Genomic DNA, 19,828 nt, shown 5'->3' on the forward strand with positions numbered 1-19,828 from the left:
TGTCAGGCTCTGTGCTGACAGCTCAGAGCCTGGAGCCTGCTTCAGATTCTGTGTCTCCCTCTCTCTCTGCCCCTCCCCTGCTTGTGCTCTGTCTCTCTCAAGAATAAACATTAAAAAAAATTAAAGAAAATAAAATACTCTTCCACTCTTATCCTTCTGACGAATGCCCATGTAGCCTTTAAAATCCAGATCACATATCACCTCCTTTTTGCCACCTTCTTTGTTTGCTTGTCCATAAAATTACCCCATCCTCAGAACCGCTTCTCTACTGTGTCTGTTATCAGACCAAATTAGGATTTTTTTCAAAACAATTGCAATTATACAAGAAATGTTATAGTATTTTAAAAAATGAAACGAATAATATCACTCAAAGAATGGCCCATGGGCTGACACCAAACTCTGAACTGTTTATTATGAGTAATCAATGCGATAAATCTAGAAATTCAGTGTCTAGAAATTGTTATGGAAATCTGACAAAGTAACTTTACATCTATTAAATCTAATAACAAAGTATTCAGATTTGCATTTTCAACATCTTAAAATTTCATTTCACTAGTAATTCATCATATATATGTATAGTTAACTTCATATAAAAAGGATCACACTGCACATATCGTGCTATATACATGTTCACTTTTCAATAATAATATTCACTTCATAATACATCTCAAAGATCATTTTATTAAAAAAAAAAGAATTAGCCAAAATTATCACACTTGTATATCTGTGTATCATCTACAAACTCCTTGAAGGCAGAATCTGCCTTATTTATCACCATATCCCCAATGCCTAGAATAAAGTCTAGTACTTAGTTGTCAACAAATAAGAGTTTAAAAGTGAATAACTGAATGAATGAATGAACACAAAATGTTCACACCTGGCAAACCAAAAGTCCCTGGGACCAGGATTATAGGCATTACCCTTTGGCCAACATCAGGTAAATAATTTGCATTTCCAAGGACTGGGAAATGAACTCATGTATAACCCTTTCACCTAACAAACAGTAATCTGTGGTAGGTGTTATTAGTATCCTTTTATTGGTGAGAAAACTGAACTTAAATAATTGCCTAAATAATTTAAGCAAATTAAGTAGTTTGCCAAAAGTTGCATAACTATTAAGTGACAGAATTTTTCCCCCAGTATGTTAACTCCAGAGCCTCCGGTACTCTTAACCACTGGGTCTACTTCCTCATACTGGAAGTAATAAAAGACAAAATCATCTAATGTGCCTCAAAGCCTTGCTGCTCAGTATAGCCCTTGGACTAGCAGTTTCAGCATCACTCAGGAGTCATTTTTAGAATTGGGGATTGTAGGCTCCACCCAGGTGGAGCATCTTAAGGTTTGAGAAACATTTCTTAAATATCAGGAAATAGCTACTCTTAGTACGCTAGTTTTCTAAAACTGCTATGAAGAATTACAACAAACCTAGGGCTTAAAGCAACAAAAATTTTTATCTTACAGTTCTGTAGGTCAGAAGTCCTAAATTAGTTTCCCTGGGCCAAATTCCAGGTGTTGGCAGGGTCATACTTCCTTGATGTAGTCTGTCTGGAGGTCATACCAACAAGCTCTTATTACTCTTGAATAGGTAACTGAAACCAACACTAGCTGGCCAATTTCTGACATTAAATACTATAAAGAATGAATCCATCCAAGGATAGGCTGCACTGAATTATTTGCAATTAGCAAATACTAATGAGTAGCTACATTTGCAGCCTCCTCCTTGGACCTTAGTTTCCTTGTGTGAAAAAGACATCGGACTATTAACATTAGTCTAGCTCCAAAAGCAAACCTATGGCTTTGTTGGCTTTACAGTTCAGTTTATCTAACTGGCACTGTCCTTAACTCTTGGTCACACATGACCAATTTCTGGACATACCTCCAAAAACTGAGCCTCTGTGTACATCAAACACCAAACTACTCCACTGTATTACCTTCTGTGAGCTCCCATCCTCGCACCACAACTCCGGTTATAACAATGCCAACAGGCATTCTGTTCTGTAGCTCATGCCTATATAGAACAGAACTTGTGGGCTACTTAAGCAGCCCACTATAAGAAGGACACAGAATAGAGCAGAAGTGGAAACACGGCTGAGTGCTGCAAAGCGAACAGGGCAAATGGGGACCTCTATTTGGGAGTACAGCAGTTCTCCATTAGGGAGATGGCTACGGTGGTAGGACAGATACCTGAGGATGGAATTGGCTGTTTGGACGGAAAGGAAAAGGCAAAACCAGGCTTCCTAGGCCAAGCACGAGGAAACAAATGTCAATTCAGTTCCACAAGTTCTGATTAAGTATCTACCATAGGCACAGTGTCTGCCAAGTTCTGTGCACAATGCAAAATAAATGCAAATATGGTCCTATTTTTAAAGTCAAGACACACACTCATGAGGTGATAAGTAACAATGCATAACAGTATAAAATCAAGTGTCAAAACATATAGTGAAGGTCATAAATGCCAGGAGGGAACCAAAACAAAGGGAAAAGGTAATGAAAGCTAGAACAGGTGGGGAAGGCTTCTGGCAAGAGGTAGAAATTCATCTAGATCTCAAAGAAATTGGGAAGATTTGATTAACAGAGAGGAAGAGTAAGAATGTTGTGAGCTTGAGAAAGGAAGGGAATTAGGCAAGCTGGTAATTTGATAAGGAATCATTGACAAAGCAAGTTTATATACTGTACAAAGCTTCAACTTCCAAAAGGTGTTTGATCTCTATCTTTTATTTCCAAAGTTTTTATTTGAGGAAGTGAGGTGAGGAAACTGATATTTCAAAGATTAGAGATTTCCCCAGTTGAATGAGGAATGGGTGAGAATGAAGAAGAACATTTAGACAGCTACTATAATGGTCCATGCATGAGATACCAGTAGATATGATAGGATAGACAGAACAGGAAGATTCAAGAACAATTTCCTTCCTTGAAAGAAGTAACAACAGGACTAGGTGACTAAAATAAAGAAGAAATAAGAACCAAAGAGGAGTCTGAGGTTCAAGATGTTTGGATGACCAGAATCACCGAAGTTTAGACCTGCAAGGGCTCCAGCTGGAGTCCCTCTTGAGTAAACTGGTTGCTTAAAATCTCAGAAGTAGTTCTCAGCAGAGCTAGCAGCAGAATGCCCGGTGCTGTTATGAGATTTACCAAGCAGTATATGCCTAAGCCTTAATTACATATAAATCAATTTCAGAACAACTGATGATGAGAGCAACCAGATCAGAATGTATTGTCATATAACCACAAGACTAAAAAGTCATGAAGCCACATGAATAGTTCATGTGTAAAATCAAATATTCTATGATCTCTGCTATAAACAGAAACTTGCTTAGGATCTTCTTAGGGTTATAACTTCTCCTGGTCACATTTACCATAATGACTTATCCTTTCTCTGCCTGCTTTTGCACTTACTGGTCACCTTAACATTTAGCTTTGTGTGTATCATTCCCTTTATTAAGAGTGTAGCTTCTTCTGATGGGGACTTACACTTCATTTGCCCTTAGCCTAAATTACAGTGTTATTAAACTCTGGTGGTCTACTGGTGAATAACTGATTGCTGAAGAAATTAATAAATTTTATCAATTATGATTTTAGGATTAAAGAACCTGGAAGTTTAAATAATATGAAAAACATGTTCCCCAGAAAGGCTACAGTGTTTAATGGAATGAGAACTGATCAAAGCATCAAGAATATGATTCTTCAGTAGTTATAGGAAGGCCACTCATAATTCCACTGGTCTCTTGAGTCATCATACGAAGGCTGCAAGGCTTAAAACAATAAAAACTGAAACTTTATCACGGATTTTCTTTTACACATGGTGAACTCCAGGTCTACTAGCAGGACCTCTGTTTGTTGAAAGAATATACAAAATTACAGATATACCATTCCATTTTTCTTTTGCGTGACAAAAAACTCAATCATGTACCTTCCTAATGGAACTCTCTCACTTGCCTGAATGCACTTCTACTAATGCTTTCATACAGTTAAAACATATGCTTTACTAGTCCCAGGTCTAGAACCTTTATAACTCTGAATAGGTCTTAGTCTTTCTACATTTTAACGTTTATGTTTTGGAAGTAGGTATATGGAAAAACAAACTTTCTTCAAAATAATTTAGAAATAACATAACAATTTTCTAAACTATGATTTATCTAGAATTTGACCCTGAAAAGGATAATCATAATTTTTTTTAACCCCTATCCTTAGACAACCTTGTGGAGCAGAACCACTAGACCTATTGCTTTCCATCCTGTGGATTAGTCATGGATTTAAAAAAAAAATTAAAATTAAAAACATCAGTTTGATGAATTAATGCTAAGCAAATAAAATGTTGGCCCACCTCCTCTACCATCTTTTTTGATGCTAAAGGGATGAACAGTGAAAATACTCCTCTCTATTGGACATAATTTGGGGGTACAGTTCGAGGAAGTGGGAAATAGGCCCAAGTGTGGAATGATCTGGGTGTTTCTGCTCTTCTGGAAATGAATGTCAGACACAGGAAGGAGGTGGGGAGCAGAGAGGTCTACTGGGATAAGATATCAGGAATAGAAAAGGAACCCCATCTCCTCCCATAACTCCCTCCTACGCTTGTGAGTTTTTAAAAATCATGGATCTAGAGAGTAAAAATATATTATAAAATATATCAAGACATCAACAAGTCAGTTTATTGGCAGCATATTGGAGAGGTATGGTGGAAGACCCTCTAAAGAGGAATAAATTCCCATTAAGAAATATCTTAAAAATAAATTATATTACTCTCAAGTCATTATAAATACAGGTGGTGATTTCACTGAAACTTTATGTTTCAATGAATCATGTTACCAATTAGCCTTTTTTTTTTAGTTTGAAATAATTGAAAACTCACAAAAAGTTGCAAAAATAGCAGAGTTCCATGTATCATTGATCCAAACTTCCAAAACACTATCTTACATAACCATAGTAGGTTATCAGAACCAGAAAAACAGCATATCATTAAATAGTTTTTAAAGATTTCAAAGTTTATTAATATTATTTTTAAATGACTTCTGAATATTGGCTAGGGAAGTTTCCCTGGAAGCAGACTAGTCAGAAAGGTAAAGGAGGGGTGCCTGGGTGGCTCCTCAGTTAAGCTTCTGACTTTGGCTCAAGTCACATGATTCGTGAGTTCAAGCCCCATATCAGGCTTGCTGCTGTCAGCATGGAACCCACTCTGGATTCTGTCCCCTTTTTATCTGCTCCTCTCCAGCTATCTCTCTCTCAAAAATAAATAAACACTAAAAAAAAAAAAAAAAAAAAAAAAGTTAAAATCAGAGAGTTTAAGTGCTTTAGCCAGCACCTGAATTACACTCCATTGGAGTAGTATTTCTTAGCCCTGGCTGAACATTGGAGGATAGGCAAAATCCAAACACTGGCTGAGCCCACCCTAAATTAATTACATCAACCTCTATAAGGTTGGCAAGGCTGAAGGTAAGGCTCAAGCATCAATATGTTTTCAAAACTCAGAAGATTCTAATTCACAGCCAGGGTTCAGAACTATTCATATAAGGATTTACCAAATAAAATCGATGTAATGCTTTTTTAAAGATGAGGTTTCTGAATATGTTTTGCTTTAATGACATCACTGACAAATACTGAAATGTATTCAAACTTCCTTTGTTCTAAAGATCCAAGTTTCAATGCACTTTTCACAATTTAACAGAGTAAGCCTTAAACCCGAGCTATGAATAGAAAGATAATGGGATTTCTCATCACTAGCCTAACATATCAGAGGTTCAAGTGTGGGATAAGAAGATAGTTGGAATAAACCAAGATCTACTCATTTACTCCCAACTCCAGACTCTACCTGTTCCTATCAGTATCACTGTTTTTACTTCAAACATGAGGAAATTTCAGGAATCGCTAGCTAAAATCCCAGAAGAAAGAAACACAAATGAGATTTATTTCTTCCATTCTGCCTAATTGTAGTAACCAACATGGATACATTGACCCCTGGACATAATCAAATTATCTCTGTAAAGTTCTCGCCCTATTTTTGGAAACTAGGGATTTTCCAGATTACGGGGGCCCTGTCACTGGCTCAGGCCAGAGTTTCAGAAGCTAACAGGCGAAAGCAGCCGCTCTCCTTGCCGTTACGAAGCCTTAGTCTTACTTGGATACCAGGGGGAATTACATGCTCATCGTAGAGCTTTTTCGGGCAACCAATGTAGTTCACATTAGTGTTTTCTAAAAATACTGTACGGCAGTCCTCTCCACATTCCTCGCGGATCACTTTAAATCACAAATTAGTCTGCACACCACATCACAGTAACCGCTCCTACCCGCCAATGAGGGCAAAGGTCGGCCCTAAACTCCTCTTGTACACGCTGACTCTGCGCCGCGCAAATGCTAAAAGTTAGGAGGGCGAGACAGAAGCAGAGAGACACAGGTCCTTGACAAATTACCGAAATCGCGCAGAGATCATAGCAAAATTCTGCCAACTCTAACTTGGGGGTAAAGCTCCCTTATTATTCTCCTGGCTACTAATATTAAAAACGCGGCGACTGAGACCTGTTTTTAGCTAAACAGACGACCTCCTGGACCACTCCGTGGCCCCAGCAGAGAGGTCATCAGGTGACAAAGACGGCACTCCTCACTCCGGCCTCTGCTCTCGGGCGGCGCAGGCCTAGGCGAGGCCTGAAGGGACTAGTTGGCGCGCACCAGCCGGGCGCGGTGACGTCAGGGCGGAAGCGCACGCTGCGTGAAGCGGCCCAGAATCAGGCGGTCACGGGAATATCCGTCGCGCCGAGGACGCTGGTTAGTCTCGCTCCGGGTTCCGGCTGCGTTGGGCGTGCGTGCAGCTCGCTGAGACTATGGCGTCCGGGCCTCACCCGACCGCGACCGCTGCCGCCGCCGCCTCGTCGGCCGCCCCGAGTGCGGGCGGCTCTAGCTCCGGGACGACGACCACGACGACGACTACGACGGGAGGGATCCTGATCGGCGACCGCCTGTACTCGGAAGTTTCGCTCACCATCGACCACTCGCTGATTCCGGAGGAGCGGCTCTCCCCTACCCCGTCTATGCAGGACGGGCTCGACCTGCCCAGCGAGACCGACTTGCGCATCCTGGGCTGCGAGCTCATCCAAGCCGCCGGCATTCTCCTCCGGTTGCCGCAGGTCAGTGCTTCGGCCCCGGGCCGGCCCAGCGCGCTTCTCCCCGCTGTCCCTTCCGCTGCATCCCGGTACCAGTGTGTCTCGGCAGGGTGGGGATGCCTCCTCGGGCTCTCCAGCCACAGGTCCCGGCCGGATCCCGGGCGGGTCGAGGGTGGGAGGGCGCCGAGGCGAAAGGAGGACCCGGCAGCGAACAGTTCGCGGCGGGAGGGGGAGGGGGAGAGAGCGGCGGCACAAAATGGCGGCGGCGCCTGGTGCGGGCCCGCCTGACCCCTGCGCTTCCGTTCTTCTCTCTTGTCTGCAGGTGGCGATGGCAACGGGGCAGGTGTTGTTTCATCGTTTTTTCTACTCCAAGTCTTTCGTCAAACACAGTTTCGAGGTAAGAGCTGCGGGGGCGGGTGAAAAGGGATTTCTTCATCCGGAAACGAGGAGGAGGGGGTAGTGTCTCCACCCAGCTTTTCTAAAAAGGGAGTGGTTAGTTTAGGCCTTTGTACCTAGTTCTCACCCACGAGAAGTAGACTTTTGGAATGTGTTTTAAAACTATAAAGCTTCTCTTGAGCCCATGTGCTGTCATCAAAAATCACAATTTTCAATCAAATTCAATTAAGATTAGTTAAGCATAAAAAAAAAGCATAGTACCAGCGTATCTGGTATGCCTATGGGGAGTAGAAATGTGCATCGTACTCTATTTCACCAAAAGTCCCAGTTGTGTCCTGAAATTCTCCCATCAGAATAAGTTGTTTAGACTTTGAAAGAGGCTTTCCTATTTGATAGTGTTGTAGTCTAACAATTTTTTTATTGGATTATGGGTTCTTTCAGATTGTTGCCATGGCTTGTATTAATCTTGCATCAAAAATTGAAGAAGCACCTAGAAGAATAAGAGATGTGATTAATGTATTTCACCACCTACGCCAGTTAAGAGGAAAAAGGTAAGATTGGCATTATTGAACACAGTGTTTCTTGCTGCTACTGCATTGTGCACCAATCATCAACTCAAAACATTCTTTCTTCTCAAAACTGATGCAAAGGAAAACCGGCTTTAATTTAGGTGTTAAAATTCACATAGGAGCTAACTAATACTTAAATTAATTTGAAAAAAAAAACACAATTAACCAGCTATCTAAAGTTTGTAGAGGCAGTTGCATTTATGGACAATCCTAACAGTGCTGTGAAGCCAGTCCTGTGGTTTAAGATTAAACAAGAAAGGGAATACGTTTGGCTCAAGTGTGAGTGTATTCTGTAAGTTATTTTCCTCCCTCCCCTCTTGGAAGACTGAAGGTTGGAAGTGTAAACACTGCAGTTCAAGTTAATATTGTGGCAAAGTTTTGTGTAGATCATGTTTTTCTACGCGAAGTCCCAGTTAATTCTTTATCAATTGAGGTTGGCTTTTGTTAGAATACTTCTCAACATTGAACTACGATATATCGCATAATACCGGATCTGAAAGGACTGCAGGATAAAGGTTGAAGTTTGAAGTCAAAGGGATTACACAGGTATTTTGTTTTGGTCAGATACAGTATCAGTGAGTGGGGTAGAGAAATAACTATTGGGTTACATTTAGATAAGGACCGTTTTTATTTGATCTTGTAAGAAGAAAATAGAAACCAAATAGTGTCTTGGAGATTTTGTGGCTACGTGACAACACTTTGTGTGGACCTATGGGTTCGTGAGAGGCAGTGCAAAAAGTTTTAGTTGCAGGCTTCCTGCATCTAGAGGTGACTTCTAGTACATCCTGCAGAAGGATACACTTGGCATAGATTAGTTCTGTGTTCACTTCTTAAGAAATTGTGGTGATGTTAGATAAACTTGTACTGAGTTTGAAAGGAAGTTAGTTTTAAAAGGATTTTAAGTTGTTGGGGTTGGGTGTCAGTACCAAATTAGTATCCTACATGCGTGGGCTTTATTGGCTGAACCTATAAGTTGTCAGTAATGGAACTATCCAGAGACATAGTAAAGTAACCTTTAGTTAGAAAGTCTGAGCCATTGCTACCCAGATAGTTTCCACAGCATTTTTTCAGTTTGCTTACGTTCTTTTTTCCTCCATCTTTTCTCATTTACCCTAACCACGTCCAGGGACAGACTAATATTTTATTTTAAACTATCCTTTAGCTTCTTGGTGAGGAATCCCTGGAAATTGGGAAGATATCAAATTGGTATTTAGTGTGGTCTGAGCTAAAATTTGTTTTTAGATATTTAGTGGATTCTTCAGGGTGTTTAAAACAAATTGACAGTAATTAAAAGGCTTTTAATCCGAGGATTCAGTGTTTGCCTAAAGGAGTTTTCGGTCTGTATTCTTTGAACCATTGAGCCAACTGTTGTATTGTAACTTAACAATGATTATCTACTTTGAACTTTTTCTATGAGACTTAGAGTATTCTTCCTTGAGGTCAGAGTAGGTCTTCTTAACTATACAAACTTTGGAATTTAAAACATCTCACCTGACTGTTGCGCCTGATGTAATAGTGTGTTTTTGGTCATTATTACAGAGAAATTGACTTTGTCTCAATCTTACAAGTCTGATTATAGCATGAAATTTAAAAGGAGTTGTTAATTGCATGGAAGCCTTTTTTTTAAAGCAGGATGTAAAAGTGTTTCTATGCATATTACAAGTTTACTCAGACACGTAACTTGTATATGTTATTAACTTCAACTCTTTTTTCCCTTGCAACCGACTATACAGCGACCAGCTACATTTACCAAAGCCTGGGTGATGTGGAGTGGTACATAGAGATGAAGCTGTCGTCATGGCAACAGTGAGTGAAGTATCGAAAATCCCCAAGGAGAAGCCAGTGCTCTGAGAATAGGTCACTGGAATCGGGGACTAACAGGTTGGCCACTGGTGAACCATTTAGAAAAACTCCTGTTTCTTGTTATAAGCTTTTGTCTTTGCTGTCCAAGTTATTAGAAACTATAGCTTGGTGTGTTTTTATCTAGAGTAGTGCCATTAGAAAGTATTGTTGGTATTCCATTTTAGTTAGATAAATAGTATATCAGTTTAATGATGCTGTTTTAATCTGGTTTATGCATAGCTTTAAGTTGTAGTCTGATCTTGGTAATGACAGAGGACGCATCATTTTTGTAGCCTTTAGGTCATTGTTTTTCAGTCCTGGTTACACATTAGAATCACCAGAGGAGCTTTTAGAAAGTATCAATGCCCAAGCCCTGTCCTGGATTATTTCTGCCTCCCCCCTCCAATTTTTCTGTAGTTTCATAATTGCCTCTAAGGTCAGAATAAATGGCTGAATTGAAAGAGAAAATTGCTTTTTCATTTCATTAGTTTCCGATTTTAATTTGTTTTTGAGATGCAGCATATTTCCAGACAATTAAGCATTTTCTGTAATTTTAAGGAGCCCACATGTATACCTGAATGCTTGCCTAAAGACAAATATTCAGACTGATGCAACCATTCATTGGTGAATATGGTGTGGTATTTTCAGCAGGTATATAGATCATAGACAAGAACTGGAAGTCTTAAGTGGTCTTGTCATTTAGTCCAACCTCCCTCAGTTTATTTCGGTGGTTGTAAAGGTAGTGGCCTTCAGCTGGCTTAAACACTGCTAGAGGAGGAATATTCCTTGGAGTAGGCGTTACAACTTTCTGTATATTGAACAACAATCTGGCTCCTCATAAACTAAATCTCATTTTAGTGTAGTCTCTCGAAGAACTAAGTCCAAATTTTCTAGGTGCTTGTACCACACAAGTGAGACTAACCATGTTTGGATATCCTGTTTGAATTTTTTTTCTTTTTTTTTGTTAAGTCGTATTTCAGCTAAATCATGCTAAAGGAAAAATTGTTATTCTCAGAGACGAAATAAACTTCCAGTGACCAAAGCCCAAGATTTCCTATTAAGACTAAAATTTGAAAATTTTTCTTTTCATGTAAATTTAATTTTAAAAATCTGATAAAAAAGCAGGGGAGGTAGAGTTTAGTTTGTTGATGATGAAAATTATTTTTTCTCTGAATAGGTAATTTTTTTTTTTAAGAGATTTAGAATGTCACCTCCTGAAACTTACTGGAAAGGAAAGTTTACTTAATTCAAGATGAAGAAATTCTAGCAAGCTTCAATTCAACTTTATGTGCTTGCTGCCATAGACAGTACTAATTGATAAATTGTTACTGTAAGTAAGGAAACCACCTGCTTAGACAGTTTCCTTTAATCTTTTCTTATTGCTGACTTACGGAAACGTTTTTCTATTTCTGATACAAATTCTGATACAAAATAATCCTTTTACGGTAGTTGTAAATTACATGCTCATTGAGCCTTTCTTGATTTAAAACCAGTTTTTAACAAAATGAAAGTGTCAGATTATATATCTACAAAGTTACCTTCCAAAACCACTAGTAGAAGGCCTAAGCAAGAATTTGAGTATATAGTTGAATTACACTAAATAATGGGTTTGGTTTCCTTAATTGGTTTTGGTGTTGGGACTTTGACATACGAAAAAAGGAAAGTAAAGATAGTGGCAGAATAGATGGAAAGTAACAATTCATTTAATGAATTAATTCATTTAATTCAATTAATGAATAAGCCTGATTTGGGGATCAGATAATAGCCATTATTGAGACAAGTGTGTAGTTGGTTAATTGCAGGAAAAGTGAGTTTTAACACAATTTGAAGGCAGCTGTTAAAGCAAGCTTAGTAAGAGGTATAGATTAGTTTGATCAACATAAAATAGGGGGAAATGAGACAAAACTACTTTTATAAATTTATTTTTAGGATTTTAATGGTGCGGTTTACAGTCTGAATTGCAGGGAGTAAAGAGTTAGTGGCAGGCCACTATAAAACTGGGGATATTCTACGTCCTGGTACCTGTTGAAGGAGGGCCATCAAATAACTGGTTATGAGAGTCGGAGGTGTGGATTTGACTTTTTTCCAAACTTCTTGTAATAATGATAAAACCTGAAAAATTACAAACCTTAAGATTTTTGGGTTATATATTCATGTGTACATTGATTGCTCTGAAGTTAATTTTTTCCCCAAAGAGTATTTAACTTGTAGCCTATTGTCCTGATAAGGTAGATTCGTTGTTATATTTTTATATTAGAAGTCTGTCCCCTGTCCAGTTGGTGGCCTCATTCCTCACACTTCTCATAGCTATAATAGGAATCGAACGGAGTGAAGGCCATTTTCAGCACTGTTAATTTAAGTAAGCTAGTTTCCATCTTGTCAGATTTACCAACTTTTTTGTTTAGTGTATTTTGATAAAAATCATATACTATCAAATAATTTGAAATAGTCTAATAAGCATTCTTGTTGCTGTAATTTTAGATGGGATGAAGGAAGGAAAATGAAAAGATGTTTAGATAATATGTCACTGCAGGGTAGTTAATGTAGCTCATTTCAGATTGTTTTCTAATATTCAAGTGGATGTATTTAAAATACAATCTTACATATTTCTGGATTTGGCGTACATGATAAAATAAGTTGTGAGTGGTAATATTCAGAATGACCTTTTTTTAAAACCAGATGTGTTCTGCCAGAGCAAAAACTCTTGAATCTTTTGGCTGAAATGAATTCAGTATGGGGAAACATTTTTAAATGTTCTCTCCCTACATATACACCATATAATCACGTCTTAATGAAAATGTATTTCTTATTGGCTCTAAAAACGTCAAATGAAGGACAATGGGAAATGAAAGTCCACAAGTTCTCCGTAAGAAACCAGTTTTGAATTTAAATCAGATAGTCTTTTAATTGAAAATGCTATTTCCTAAGCATTGAACCACTGATACATAGCTTTCTGCATTATAACCTTTGAAGCTATCAAAATTTAGTCTGGCACAGAGACCTTGAGTATTCTGATTCCCTCATCATGGTCTTCCCTTCTCTTTTAAATTGCATTCTAAAGAGTATTGCCTGGTAACTACAACCCAGACCAAATTTAAGCCTGTTTTTTATTGATCGCTTCTAGTTTTGAATCTTTTATTTATGTAATTGAGCTGAAATTTTAGTGCTCAGATTTTCTTTAATAGAGACGGATTCTGAGAATAAATTTGTTTAGGCAAATTGTCCATTTAGGGGAATCTGAATTAGCTACCTACCATTTTTTCCCCCACTTTATACTTTGGCCATAAATTAGCCAAGAGTTGATAGTTTAGAAAATGAATTAAATCATTATAATCTTATGAAGTCTTTATAGTAAATATTTTCAATAACACATTAGTTTTGTCACTGGAAAAAATCTGTGGAGACTAATGAGGTTTGTGATGATAAATCAACAATTTAAGTCTATGTATACATATACATCTAAAAGATAATCATGAAAAAAACAACAAAGGATACATGTAAGTATTAGAATGAATTTTTCACTACAGGGTTGAGTTAGTTCCTATAGAAACCTAGTTTAGAAAGTGTATGTTTAATTAGCATAACTTGGACAGCACAAGATTAATGCTTTAACTTGTTTGCAGGAGTTTAAAAAGCTGGTTTCTGTTGCCAATAGTTGGTTGGAAGGGAAAATGGAGATGCCACAAATACAATTTTTTGGATGTGCAAAACAGTTTTGATTTTATTTCTTACAAACTATAGGACTCCAAGCCCCCTGATCCTTGATCAGAACTACATTAACACCAAAAATCAAGTTATCAAGGCAGAGAGAAGGGTGCTAAAGGAGTTGGGATTTTGTGTTCATGTCAAGCATCCCCATAAGGTGAGTTGTAGAGTGCAGAGATTACATTCGTAAGTATTAGGGTCTTTCTAAAACTGCATCTTACGTGAATTTATATTGTTATTTTTGAGAGTTAACCTTGGTTTTTAAAAAGCATCCTTCAGGTTATTGAAATTTATCAGAAAGTAGGAGTCAAAAAGACTTGGGTTCAGATCTCCACCCTTCATCGTGTGGGCATAGATAAGTTGTTTTTGCCTCTGTGGTTAACCCAGTTTCCCTAGCCAGAAAACAGATTGTGAAATAACCTTATTCCAAAGAGGAAATAATATACATGTGCAAAAGTACCTGGAATGCTGTCACACAGTAAAATGTTCAAAGCATAGTGGCTGCTCGCTGTCTGAATATTTATTTCTCCAGTATCTCTTAGCTTACATATGATCATCATAATAGCCCATTGGTTACCATATGGGTGCTCTGGGGATAGGACTATCTGTGAGAGAAGTTTGTCTTTGCCATTAGCTCTTGGACTTTGGCAAATATCCCTGTTCCTCGGATGCTACATATTCAAGATTGTAAAATTAGAAAGATTGATAATAAAGGTCCAGGAAGATTTAACCTGAACTGTAGTGAAACTGTTGATAATGTAGTTTTTATTTATCACACTTTAGTGTGATAAGCTTCACTGTAGAAATACTGTTTGATTACTTAATTGTAATATCCACTGTATTACATAATATCATATGCATTGTGTAGCATTAAAAACATACAGTCTGTAGGATTTTTGGACATGTAGAATTGTACCCTGGGAAATTAAGTGAAATAATCTCATACCACAGTGCCTGTCACATAGTAAAGTGTTCATGGAGAAATTAGGTATTTTTTTTTAACTGATTTCGCTCATTTTTCCTGTGCAATTTTGGATCATACTTCTAATTTTTATGGAATCTAGTGGCATAATAACCCACACCGACTGCCTGTGTGTTATAGGTTGGTCTGTATTATCTATGCAGTTGTAGAAGAGATAAAACTTGCACCTAACATTTCAATTACTTATATTCATTGAACTCTGTATTCTTAAAGAACCACTGATTTGCTAAATTGAGTTTTTTTCCCTTGTCCTTCAGATCATTGTTATGTATTTACAAGTCTTAGAATGTGAACGTAATCAAACCCTGGTTCAAACTGCCTGGTAAGTTGCTTTTTTACATTTCTTTCCTAGCCAGGAAAACAGAAGCAGAAATAAAGTAAGTTTCATTTTCCCTTTCCAAAATAATGAGAGGAGTTTGTTTTGGTGCTTTTTGTTTTTTTTGTTTTTTAACCGAAAGGTAAATAATGCTTATTTCTGCTTCCTGTTTTCTTGGCTTGACTAATTGCTTTCAATGGAGAACTCAATTTAACTTTGTTCTTTTTTCTACTCTTTAATTAAAGGGTAGTCCATGATGGTAAGTCATAGAACTCTGCCCTCTGCACTTCAGCCCATGACCTCAGGATGGCCTGATTGGCTGCCCTGCTCTCCAGCCAATCCAGTGCAAGCTCTCATCCGAGATTCACTGAAGTGGTCCATATCCATCTGGCAGCATCTTCTAGTTCTGTCGGGGTGTCAAAAGGATTTGTATATTTGCTTCTAGAAGTAACTATTCAACATGCCTGTGTATATAATGTATACCTGTAACTATCAAAATGAATAGTTCATTTTTGATAGATTTGTTGTCCAGCCATTATGAATTAAATGATTTTTTTTTGTTAGGAGTTTGACTTAGATTTCTATTTTTAGTATGTATAGCATGGTGTCTACCAAAGGGGAAAGTACAACTTGCAGCTTAAAATGGGCACCATTCCCATTCTGGATGAATTATAGCTGCTGGACTGTTGAGGCAATACTAAAAGAATTACATTTTTAAAAGAGATGTTAATATTGCCATAAGTACTGTAGAACTTGGACTTTTGACATGAAGATGTTTGACTTGGAGGGCTAGTTTATTTTAAGGTAAAACAAGGAATTTGGTCCAGCTACAACTACTTTCTCAAGATTGTTGATGATGTGCAGGACTTAAGTAATTTTCATGTTCTGGACTTAATGACTGCCATGCTTCTTTAGGACTCAGTAAATATCAGTAATATTAGATAAGTCTAATTGCTTTTATAAAATGCATGACATTTTTAATATATGCTCTATAGAACATTTAAGCAGTTTTCATGGATAAGGATTTTTAAGAAATAGTCTAACCTTTTAAAATAGTTTAACCTTTTAAACAGTTTGTGAAATTTCTTTAATACTTTAGGGATATTGTGGGGAGGGTTCACTAATAAAAAAGTCCAGCACTTTATTAACTGAAGTAGTTTATTGCTTTTGTTTGTACTTAGTCACAAAAAAGGTATGTAAACAAGGCTATTCTGTATATTTACTGCTCTTCACTTCCCTACCTAGATTTTCTGAAGTAGCTTAGTTTTCTTAATACAATTTGGTGAGTGCTTACTGAAAATGCCTTTTTACCCCTGTTACAGTATTTTGAGTTTTTGAAAGAACTTGGTTGACACTGCTTTTCATTGTGGATAAAGGAGAGATGGTCAATAATTAATGGCTTGAAGTACTGTTGGAGTGGTTTATCATTTCTGAAATTAGATATGTGAAAATTGACTTTCAAAGCATTGCTTTTCATAGAAATAAAAACTACAGAAGTACTATTTGGGATGATGTGGAATTATTTTAAAGGACTTTAGTCACATCTAGGAAAGCTGAAGAATGGTTCCAGTGTTAAATTCTTATCTCTTACTGATTTTTGAGTTGAGTTGTTGTATGCTAGAATATGAGGATATGAATAATAAATAAGAGAAGAAAAAAGAATAAAGTAGATTGAGTCTCCAATTTTATGTAAGCCTCGGAAGGACTGGTTTGTTTATGTACAAAGCTTATGGTTGAAATATTTTTCAGGAATTATATGAATGACAGTCTTCGAACCAATGTATTTGTTCGGTTCCAGCCAGAGACTATAGCATGTGCTTGCATCTACCTTGCAGCTAGAGCTCTTCAGGTAGGTATATATAGCCTGTAGTCTGCTACAGGATACATCACAAGAGTTAGCAGTTCTAATAAAAACTGAAATTTGTCCTAAACCATTCTGTTTTTATGGTTTAGATTCCATTACCAACTCGTCCCCATTGGTTTCTTCTTTTTGGTACTACAGAAGAGGAAATCCAGGAAATTTGCATAGAAACGCTTAGGCTTTATACCAGAAAAAAGGTAGCTGTTTACTTATGTTTGTGTTAATACTTTTTAAGTGTTAAGAGTCTAAACTAGTATAAGGGAGAACTACTAACTTCATTTTATTCCACCAGCCAAACTATGAATTGTTGGAAAAAGAAGTAGAGAAAAGAAAAGTAGCCTTACAAGAAGCCAAATTAAAAGCAAAGGGATTGAATCCCGATGGAACTCCAGCCCTTTCAACCCTTGGTGGATTTTCCCCAGCCTCCAAACCATGTAAGATATATTCAAAATTGAAATGATTTGGGCACTGAAGATGTGCAGTTATTAGAAAGCTTTAGCATATAACAGTGGCATAGAAACAATGATGTTTTAGCAAGCAAGAAGCTGTTACCATTTTCTCTTATGATAGACAAATACTTGAAAGCATGGTGCTCTTGAGTTTCATTTAGAAACAACTTTTTGGCCCTCTATTAAATCCAATAGATAACATGTCTTTGTGTTGTTTTTAAGCATCACCAAGAGAAGTGAAAGCTGAAGAGAAGTCACCAATCTCTGTTAATGTGAAGACAGTCAAGAAAGAACCTGAGGACAGACAACAGGCTTCCAAAAGCCCTTATAATGGGTGAGAGTATATTTGAATTAGAAAACTAGTCTAAGGACTCTTTTATGTGTTTAATTTCTAACACACTAAACATGTATCTGAAATAATGGTGTGGGGGTTTTTTGTTTGTTTGTTTGTTTTTTAAGTGTAAGAAAAGACAGCAAGAGAAGTAGAAACAGCAGGAGTGCAAGTCGATCAAGATCAAGAACACGATCACGTTCTAGATCACATACTCCAAGAAGACAGTAAGTAAATATTCTCATAGAGAAAGCAGTCTTATTTGGAGTAACGTTCCTGAGTTTTAAGAAAATTGAACATAGTTGGATGTTTTCACAGTTAGGCTAGATTTAGTCTTTTTAACATGAGCTAAATTATGAGAAGTGAGTTTGGAAATCTGCCCTGCCTATACATGGCTTTTTCGTTTTGTGGTAGTGTAACTTAACATTGTGTTCTGGTTTTGCCCATTTTTTGAAGAAGTGTAGGGGCTGGCCACAAAGTGCTATGGAAGGCTATAATATCCTGTCTATAATGTGAGAACAGTCTTTTTGTTTAAGTTTAATTCGAGAATATTAATATTTTATTAACTGTTAATTAACCAGTAATCAAATTGACCAGAGCCAAAGAATCTTCCCTGGCTTTGTAATTAAAATGCTAGCTGCTTGTGTCTGTTCAATGGCTCTTTTGAACATGTGTGAGATACTCAATAAAAAGCATAGCTATCTAGGACACTTTGCAAAAATTACTAATTTTCTCTTTGGAATGTAGACATGTGGTACATTTAAGATTTGTATAATACAGGCTAGCGGGAGCTGGTGAGAGGTGGGTAAATTTAGTGAAAGTTTTCTGTCCTGCCTGTACTGCTACAGGTCAATATTGTTTTTTGAACCTGTTAAAAGCACCATCAAAATAATCTGTTCCCAGCAGAAACTGAATCTAAACCTCAAATTTTTATTGTCTAAGTTATAATAATAGGCGGAGCCGATCTGGAACATACAGCTCAAGATCAAGAAGCAGGTCCCGCAGTCACAGTGAAAGTCCAAGACGACATCATAATCATGGTTCTCCTCACCTTAAGGCCAAGCATACAAGAGAGGATTTAAAAAGTTCAAATAGACATGGTCATAAAAGGAAAAAGTCTCGTTCTCGATCTCAGAGCAAGTCTCGGGATCACTCAGATGCTGCCAAGAAACACAGGCATGAAAGGGGACATCATAGGGACAGGCGTGAAAGATCTCGCTCCTTTGAGAGGTCCCATAAAGGCAAGCACCATGGTGGCAGTCGCTCAGGACATGGCAGGCACAGGCGCTGACTTTCTTCCTTTGAGCCTGCATCAGTTCCTGGTTTTGCCTATCTACAGTGTGATGTATGGACTCATAATCAAAACATTAAAAGGAAATTGATTAGGATTTGATTTCTTAAAGCCCTCTAGGTCTCTAGAAACACTGAGGACATTTTCTTTTGGAAAGAAACTATGTGGTTTTTTTTTTGTTTTGGGGTTTTTTGTTTTTAAGTTTTTGTGGGTTTCTTTTTTGTTTGGGGGGTTTTTTTGGTTGTTTCTAGGGTTTTTGTTTTGTTTTGTTTTTGTTTTGTTTTTGTTTTGTTTTGTTTTGTTTGCACATTAAAATGCCCTAGCAGTATCTAATTGAAAACCATGGTCAGGTTCAATTGTACTTATAGTTGTGTATTGTTTATTGCTATAAGAACTGGAGGTGAGTTCTGTAAAAATGTATCTTATTTTTATACAGATAAAAATTGCAGACACTGTTCTATTTAAGTGGTTATTTGTTTAAATGATGGTGAATACTTTCTTAACACTGGTTTGTCTGCATGTGTAAAGATTTTTACAAGGAAATAAAATACAAATCTTGTTTTTCTAAACTGCTTCAAATAATCTTATTTAAATAAATTATTAAACAGAGAAAAATTTTAATAGTAAAGTGCCTGTACTGATTTTCTGACAAAACCTTTTCTCCATCAGCTATATATATAGTTCAAGGTTCTTAAATGCAGTTCTTACCTGCATTGAGAGCTATTCTAAAAGTCTTTGCCTTTACATTTGGAAAAAAACCAATGGGAGTTGTGCAACAGTGTAATATTAAATGTTCTATTGTAGCATTAAACCAGTCTTCAAGTTGAAACCTATTTGCACATATATAGTACTTAAAATTTGCTTTAAGCTTCTGGTACCATTTAAGTGAGCTGTCCTCTAGAACAAAGTCAAAACTTTTAACATAATGGTATATCAGACCCAACTGTTAAACATTAAAGGTTTTCTTTAATTTAGACAGTGAAGATTTTATCTAG

The 19,828-nt window shown here is 37.3% G+C and overlaps 1 protein-coding gene and 1 long non-coding RNA gene across 3 annotated transcripts in view; one reads left to right on the forward strand and one right to left on the reverse strand.

The window, feature by feature from the left end:
* The window catches only part of LOC132676079 (uncharacterized), a 51,977-nt gene extending 45,257 nt beyond the window's left edge, over positions 1-6,720 (reverse strand). The window contains exon 1 of the long non-coding RNA XR_013549799.2: positions 6,511-6,720. This is a non-coding gene — a long non-coding RNA (uncharacterized LOC132676079). The remainder of the gene's footprint in view (positions 1-6,510) is intronic.
* Positions 6,721-6,812: 92 nt separating this feature from the next.
* CCNL1 (cyclin L1) lies at positions 6,813-19,402 on the forward strand. 2 transcript variants are annotated; one of them, XM_060639062.3, is made up of 11 exons: positions 6,813-7,115; positions 7,414-7,488; positions 7,929-8,038; positions 13,640-13,760; positions 14,843-14,907; positions 16,651-16,750; positions 16,855-16,959; positions 17,055-17,196; positions 17,434-17,545; positions 17,671-17,769; positions 18,485-19,402. In XM_060639062.3, exons 1-11 carry the CDS (start codon positions 6,813-6,815, stop codon positions 18,831-18,833), a joined length of 1,581 nt encoding a protein of 526 aa, XP_060495045.1. In that variant the 3' UTR covers positions 18,834-19,402. The 2 variants fall into 2 exon arrangements, with proteins under 2 accessions (XP_060495045.1, XP_060495046.1); XM_060639063.2 differs by lacking the exons at positions 16,651-16,750; positions 16,855-16,959; positions 17,055-17,196; ... (1 more) ...; positions 17,671-17,769; positions 18,485-19,402 and adding an exon at positions 15,147-16,400.
* The last annotated feature ends 426 nt before the right edge of the window (positions 19,403-19,828 follow it).

This window comes from Panthera onca, chromosome C2 (assembly GCF_046562875.1).
Source record: "Panthera onca isolate mPanOnc1 chromosome C2, mPanOnc1 haplotype 2, whole genome shotgun sequence".
NCBI lineage: Eukaryota > Metazoa > Chordata > Mammalia > Carnivora > Felidae > Panthera > Panthera onca.